The 7509-nt window shown below is 45.6% G+C and overlaps 2 protein-coding genes across 2 annotated transcripts; one reads left to right on the top strand and one right to left on the bottom strand.

The window, feature by feature from the left end:
* Positions 1-1026: 1026 nt before the first annotated feature.
* LOC135317978 (claw keratin-like) lies at positions 1027-1965 on the bottom strand. Its single transcript, XM_064474717.1, has 2 exons — positions 1467-1965; positions 1027-1304 (listed from the first exon to the last, which is right to left on the bottom strand). Exons 1-2 carry the CDS (start codon positions 1963-1965, stop codon positions 1093-1095), a joined length of 711 nt encoding a protein of 236 aa, XP_064330787.1. The 3' UTR covers positions 1027-1092.
* Positions 1966-5792: 3827 nt separating this feature from the next.
* On the top strand, positions 5793-6883 carry LOC135317977 (scale keratin-like). The gene is made up of 4 exons (XM_064474716.1): positions 5793-6010; positions 6206-6400; positions 6443-6544; positions 6817-6883. The coding sequence occupies exons 1-4, from the start codon at positions 5793-5795 to the stop codon at positions 6881-6883; spliced, it is 582 nt and encodes a 193-aa protein (XP_064330786.1).
* Positions 6884-7509: the final 626 nt, after the last annotated feature.

Below are 7509 nucleotides of genomic sequence, written 5' to 3'. Positions count from 1 at the left end.
TACCAATAAGTGAGGAGGTAATCATAGATAAATGTAAGTAATGAGTAATATCCCTTTTTTGATAGGGTACATTTTCCCTTAATCACACTTCTTTAAATACAACATGAAATAATCATTCCTGACTAATAATCAATGGGGGCAAAGACGTGGGAAGGTTAATGCTGTCTTATAGGCAATCACAGGTTGGAAGGGACCTCAAGGATCATCTAGTCCAACCTTTCTAGGAAGAGCAATATAATATTTCATCGCTTGGTATTCCAGTTCCTTGGAGCTCATAAAATCCCAGCAATCTCTGGCATTATTTTCACACTCAAGTTTTAGATTATGAAGAATACTTTCCCAATAACAATGAATGGCAGGAAATATCAGGAAAATATTTTAAAATTAAAAAATTTTTTAAAAAGTATGATTCTTCCTTTGCTGGCATGGTAGTTTAGGAATGCTGCAATTATGTGGTAATTGGTTGCTAAATTATGTGGTGATTTGGGGGCCCTCGGGGGTGTCACCAGAAATCCTCAGAGCAATAACAATTACCCTGCCTGTTCTGAATCTTGGGGAAGATAATGACGGTTAATTGCTAAACAAACATTAATTAACACAATGCTGTTGATGCCTTAAGGATCCCAATTAAACTTTCATACCACATTTTAAAGAGAGATTGAGCTGGGCAGGTTATTTGATAAACTAACTCAGCAAACCAGGGAGTTTTGCTTGCAGAGGAGGATAAAGGACAAATGAAAACCAGAGAGGCTCTTGTGCAACACCACCAGGGTTTAATGTGAAAGAGAACCACTTACAGAAGATCAAGGCAATAGAAGGGGAAGCACATGATGCGGGTGTCACGCTCTGGTGCCAGTGCCCTGCTCAAGACCCAGGGGACAGCTGAGGTGATGGAGGGATGCAGGGGATAGCGAGGCTCAGCCATGCAGACAGGGCACAGGGTAGTGGGCTGCTGGGCACACACAGCCTCCTCCTGCCCCCATGCCAGGGCAGCTGATGCATGCTGCTGGTCCCCATGGCTCTTGCTCCATGCCCTCATGCTGTGGTCCTTGCTTCAGGGCTGTTGGTGGTTCTGGGCACCTCCTGGCAGCTTTAGAAAGCCCCACAGCTCCCACGGCGGGACCTGACCCACCTCTGCGCACCAGGCAGGTAACACCCCATGCCACAGGAGGAGAAGCCAGAGCTGTAGGACCTCCCGCTGGACCCATACTGGCCCCCGTAGCCCAGGGAGCCCCTGGAGCCCACGTCACCTCCAGAACCTAGGGAATGGCCATACCCAAGTGAGCCCCTGTAGCCTCCATAGCCTCCCAGGCCAAAGGAGCTCCCATAGCCCCGGGAACCCCCCAAGCCCAAGGAGCTCCCATAGCCCCGGGAACCCCCATAACCAGAGGAACCCCCCAAGCCCAAGGAGCTCCCATAACCCCCCAAACCACAGGAGCTCCCATAGCCCCGGGAACCCCCATAACCAGAGGAACCCCCCAAGCCCAAGGAGCTCCCATAACCCCCCAAACCACAGGAGCTCCCATTGCCCCAGGAACCCCCATAACCAGAGGAACCCCCCAAGCCCAGGGTGCTCCCATAGCCCTGCGAACCCCCATAACCAGAGGAACCCCCCGAGCCCAAGGAGCTCCCATAGCCCCTCAAACCCAGGGAGCTCCCATAACCCCCATTGCCTCTCAAACCAAAGGAGCCCCTATTCTCCCCCAAACCAAAGGAGCTCCCATAGCCCCGGGAGCTTTGGGAACTGGAGGAACCCCCCAGCCAGGCTGGGCCTGACGATCCCACAATGCTCTCCTGAGGAAAAGAGCTGAGTATGGGGCCTGGGACTGTCACCACAGCCGGCGGGGGGAAGATCACTGCTCTGGAGTCCGGGCATTGCTGCACACATGGCTCATTGTAGCTCTCGGCAATCGGCTGAGGGCAGGTCACCCCACAGGGACCGCAGGACTCGCTGTAGCAAGACATCCTTCCTGTGATGGCTGTGAGTCTGCAATGCACAGACGTGAGCAGGTTTCAGATGCAGAAGTTTTCACCTGACTCTAGATGCCTATGCTTGCTTAAAGTCAGTGAAAATTGCCTTGCAAAATTTACCTACATCTGGTCACATAAATCATATTCTGAACTGTTTACTGTCAGGATCTCCTAGGTTTCGTGCACAGAGGTAGACACCTAGTGTCATATATAGTGAACCCCGCACTTGAAGTCCCTGCTTTTTCTTGCAGCATGATGAATCTAATTTATTAAGACCAGCAGAAACAGACTAAAATTTAGTAATGTATTTACAGCAAGTTAAGAAGTGTCAGATATAGACATTTATTTCCATAGTTTCATATTCTTCCCCAGTAGCATTCAGTTTTCAAGCAGGAATATTTGCCCTTATGGGGCGAATACCACCGTAAGGTGGTAGATACTGGGGGAGCTCTGATATTTTTAAATTTTATAATGCATGTAGATTCTGAATTGCAGCTAAAATGCCCGGGAAATGGTTATTCAAAGTGGCATAGTAAAAAATTCCCATTTTGTTCTAGTGATAACACCTTCTTACACCCACAGTTCTCTAATCTGCTGAGCCATAACATCACATAGAACTTGGTATCAACAGAAAGAAGCTTGAGAGGGGAAGAGGTTGAGCCAAATTGGACTTACCCTGTTCACCAAGGAGAATAAGCCAGGAGATGTGGATAGAAAGGCTCGGAGTGGAAACAGCTTTTATACATTTCTCAAACTGCTTACAGATATGAAACACCCTTTGTGCCTCAGGCCCTATATAGTAACAAAACAGCCTTCACATTGATGGATTTAATTTTGCTTGCTTTGCACTGCCACTCCCCTCCTTCAAAAACAGGTGTGATACAATGTCGGTACCAGCTTGTGGGCATTGGTCTGGTGAGTGATGAGATCTGGTGAATGATGAGATCTAATACCCAGCACCAGTACTGGGGCATCTGCTCTTTTATTCCACTTTCTGTTTTAAGATAATAAGTTTGATATTTGGGGTAGATGAATAGGATCAATTAAAGTTATCTGTCTTTTAAGAATAGTGCCATTCAATTGAATACTATGAAAATATGTGCAAGCTGGATAAAACCAGGTAGAGAGGTAATAGAAGGGCAGAGAATTTCAGATGTCTACATCTGGTTTAGAAACATGGGGAATTTAACATTTGTATTTGGAGACCAAATACCATTAATTTCTCATGAATGAGAAGGCAGAGTCGCTTGTTAATTTTGCTGCTGTCTTTGAAATGTCATTGAGGTAGTGACACTTCAGAAATGTTCCAGATTGTTCTTGGAATGATAAGAGGCTTTACAAACACCCACTAAAAATTCGTATTTGATGTGTTGTAACATTATTATACACAAACGTGCAACTATCAGCATGCAAATCTTGTGCAAGAGCACCAATTTAGAGATGTGTGAATGAAGTGCTCTGTGTCATTAGGTACAGCTTCATGCGTAAGAGAGGGGGTCATTTAGAGGTGAGAGCACGTGCTCTGGAGAGTCTAAGACATCAGTTTGAGACCCCTTGTTTTTTCAGAACATGGACAGATAACCAGTTAAGCCTGAAAACTCAGATAATTTTTAATGGGGCTCTTCCCCACCCCCAAATTTAAGGCAATAGACATTTCAGGCATATTAGTAAAATACTGGCTTATAAAGGGAGATGAAGCTACTATCTATAGTCTGTGGCACGGACATGTCATAATCTCCCCAAACATATTAATACTAAGTAAAATAAAGAACTTGATATCATGAATAAAAATCCAATCATTGCAAGCATTGAAGTTATAAATCACCGTCTGGTTAGGGAACCAAAAGAAGTGTCATTGGTTGGCATATTTTTAAATTATGCTGTTTCATAACAAGGGAGCTTCTAAATCCTGCCCTTATTCATTTACTGTGATAATAACAGAAATTGCAAGCACTAAGTATTAACGAGTATTTGTGAAGCAGCTTAAAGTCATTATCTTCCAGGTGCCTCTCATTATTCTCAGCAAATCCTGATGACACTTCAAAGGCACAGCTATTTGACAATTTGGAGGTAATTTATAGCCTATCTTTTGCAATATTGTAAAATTAGAAAACAACAGATTTGCAAATAACTGTATGATGTCACAGACCTATCCCATTAAAATATCTCCTTTTAAATACTATTTTATTAATTATCTATTTTTTCCTAAATTGTTAGTACTTCGGGGAGGGGGGGAGAGAAAATTACATTTTAAAAGTGTATTTCAAACTAAACTTCTGGAAATAGAGATTTGAAATGAAATTTTGGAATGTTTGGTATTAGCTTTAGACAGAGACGTTGTCAACAGTTTTGGCTCTATCAGTAAGGTCTTTTGTGCTTCTTTGGAGGTGTCACTTAGCCCAGCCATTCCTCTGTTAACCTAGTGGCACCTGAATTGCCACAGAAGGCTTGAGAGAAGGATGTTGGAAGAGGTTTCAATGGACCAACGCTAGGTCCACTTGGGCTGTAGTTAATATTTCTGCATCATTCCCTTATATCATTTGACAGGTGCAGTAAATCAGACACAGATCTCCCTGCCTGGGTTGATTATAGGTAAAATGAAAAGCTTAGAGACCAAGCTAAAAACTTTGCCAGGTTTTACTGCTTTGATGCTGTTATTAGCAATAGTGACATCTCACAGGAGTGAGCCTGCATCATGTCAGCTCTTGCCCTGCTGTATAACAACATTTATAGATCCGTAGCCAACTGCAAGGAGAACTTGTGCCCTCTCAGAGATGAACTTCTAGCTCTTGTTGGATGACCTTCACCTGGTTTGTGCACGTGGCACCAAAAAGGATTCTGCACCATGTAAGTACTACCTTGAACACTAAAATGGGACTAAAGTGATGCATGGACTCTTGTTCTGGCTTTCAGTTGATGACTATAAGGCAACCCTTCAGCTGCAAGTTCCCAAAATCCCCTAACAATGACAGTCTATCACAGATAACTGATTGTCATCAGCAGTTGTATCACACCCACACTAATATTTGGAGGGACAGTGCTGAGGTGGCAAAACTAAAGCTCCCACTATCACGTTTGTTTTGTAACAAATGAGGGCCAGAGGCACAAAGGGTGGCTTAAAGAAGTGTATAAAAGCTTGTATCACTCACAGTCCTTATATCCACTTCTCCTGTCTTAGTCTTCCCAGTGAACTAGGTAAGTGTGATTTCACACATTCTTTCAACTACTATGAGCATTTACTTGAATAACCCTTTTGTCACAGAGATGATTCCTGTGTATGTTGTTAGACTTATATGCTTCGTTTTCTTCTGACAATGTGCCTTTGGCCAGATGCACCATCACGAGTCACTGCATTAGGATAGGAAGCAGATGTCCAAGCTATAGAAATACTTGGCATGACTTGCACCTCATAAAGACTGAATTAGTACAAGAGTCAATGAGCCTTTTTCCCTGTTCCTGTTGGCCTCTTTTTCACTGGTTCTTACACTTTGTGAACACATCCTCACCAGTCTAAGTTGCTATAGACAAATCCATCCATCTAATTTATCCAGTACTGAATTTCTGTTTAATATCAAATTGTTTACAAAGGGGATCATGGTGCGGGGAAAGAAAATATAATGGTTGAGATGATACAAGAATGAGTTTTATTTGTTCGCATGTATAAATTTAGCCATTTCCCTGCTAATTTCTGATATTTCAAACACAAATTCATTGCTAAATAATCGTGGTTCATCTCATCCCAGCCCAGCTCTGGTATTTTTTCATTTAACTTGAAATTCCTTAATTCTGTTCATTGCAGACTCACAGCCATCACAAGAAGGATGTCTTGCTACAGCGAGTCCTGCGGTCCCTGTGGGGTGACCTGCCCTCAGCCGATTGCCGAGAGCTACAATGAGCCATGTGTGCAGCAATGCCCGGACTCCAGAGCAGTGATCTTCCCCCCGCCGGCTGTGGTGACAGTCCCAGGCCCCATACTCAGCTCTTTTCCTCAGGAGAGCATTGTGGGATCGTCAGGCCCAGCCTGGCTGGGGGGTTCCTCCAGTTCCCAAAGCTCCCGGGGCTATGGGAGCTCCTTTGGTTTGGGGGAGAATAGGGGCTCCTTTGGTTTGAGAGGCAATGGGGGTTATGGGAGCTCCCTGGGTTTGAGGGGCTATGGGAGCTCCTTGGGCTCGGGGGGTTCCTCTGGTTATAGGGGTGCCTGGGGCTATGGGAGTTCCTGTGGTTTGGGGGGTTATGGGAGCTCCTTGGGCTTGGGGGGTTCCTCTGGTTATGGGGGTTCCCGGGGCTATGGGAGCTCCTTGGGCTTGGGGGGTTCCTCTGGTTATGGGGGTTCCCGGGGCTATGGGAGCTCCTTGGGCTTGGGGGGTTCCCGGGGCTATGGGAGCTCCTTTGGCCTGGGAGGCTATGGAGGCTACAGGGGCTCACTTGGGTATGGCCATTCCCTAGGTTCTGGAGGTGACGTGGGCTCCAGGGGCTCCCTGGGCTACGGGGGCCAGTATGGGTCCAGCGGGAGGTCCTACAGCTCTGGCTTCTCCTCCTGTGGCATGGGGTGTTACCTGCCTGGTGCGCAGAGGTGGGTCAGGTCCCGCCGTGGGAGCTGTGGGGCTTTCTAAAGCTGCCAGGAGGTGCCCAGAACCACCAACAGCCCTGAAGCAAGGACCACAGCATGAGGGCATGGAGCAAGAGCCATGGGGACCAGCAGCATGCATCAGCTGCCCTGGCATGGGGGCAGGAGGAGGCTGTGTGTGCCCAGCAGCCCACTACCCTGTGCCCTGTCTGCATGGCTGAGCCTCGCTATCCCCTGCATCTCTCCATCACCTCAGCTGTCCCCTGGGTCTTGAGCAGGGCACTGGCACCAGAGCGTGACACCCGCATCATGCGCTTCCCCTTCTATTGCCTTGATCTTCTGTAAGTGGTTCTCTTTCACATTAAACCCTGGTGGTGTTGCACAAGAGCCTCTCTGGTTTTCATTTGTCCTTTATCCTCCTCTTCAAGCAATAGTCACCCTTGTGCAGGGAAGAAGTGCCTGGAGTCCCTCAGCAGTCCAAGTGTCATGACAAAAAATGGATTTTGTTTCAGCACTTGATGCTTTTCCTAAGCGTGTCTTCTTATTTTTTTTCTTTTTACTGGACTTTACACAATATGTGCTCCGTGGAAGTTTTCTGTCAGTGCAAAGTGATCTAAAAATGGCTTGAAAGATGTTTCAACATAATGGCACAAACGTAGAAAACATGTTGCATTCACAGACTTGCTTTCAGTTTCATTCTACAACTAAGTTAAAAAATCAAAATACCTAATTACAGGAAAATGAAAATTTTTCTAGTGATGACGAGATGTTTCCTGAAGGAGGAAATACTTTGTGGTCATTCCTAGTTCTTATTGATATGCTTTTAACATCTTCCTTTGAAAGGGTGTTTCCTGACATATCATTTATAGACTCTATGATTGGATATATAGGTTGAACTGAGTGTTGAGCTCAGGTGGGTTCACAGAATCTGCTTTCCTTGGTAGAAGAGTTCAGTTAAATGATGAAGAAAA

The sequence above is a fragment of the Phalacrocorax carbo genome, chromosome 28, assembly GCF_963921805.1.
Source record: "Phalacrocorax carbo chromosome 28, bPhaCar2.1, whole genome shotgun sequence".
In the NCBI taxonomy this organism is placed as follows: domain Eukaryota; kingdom Metazoa; phylum Chordata; class Aves; order Suliformes; family Phalacrocoracidae; genus Phalacrocorax; species Phalacrocorax carbo.
Note: the sequence above shows the minus strand (reverse complement) of the source record. Positions and strands in the feature narration are given on the sequence as shown.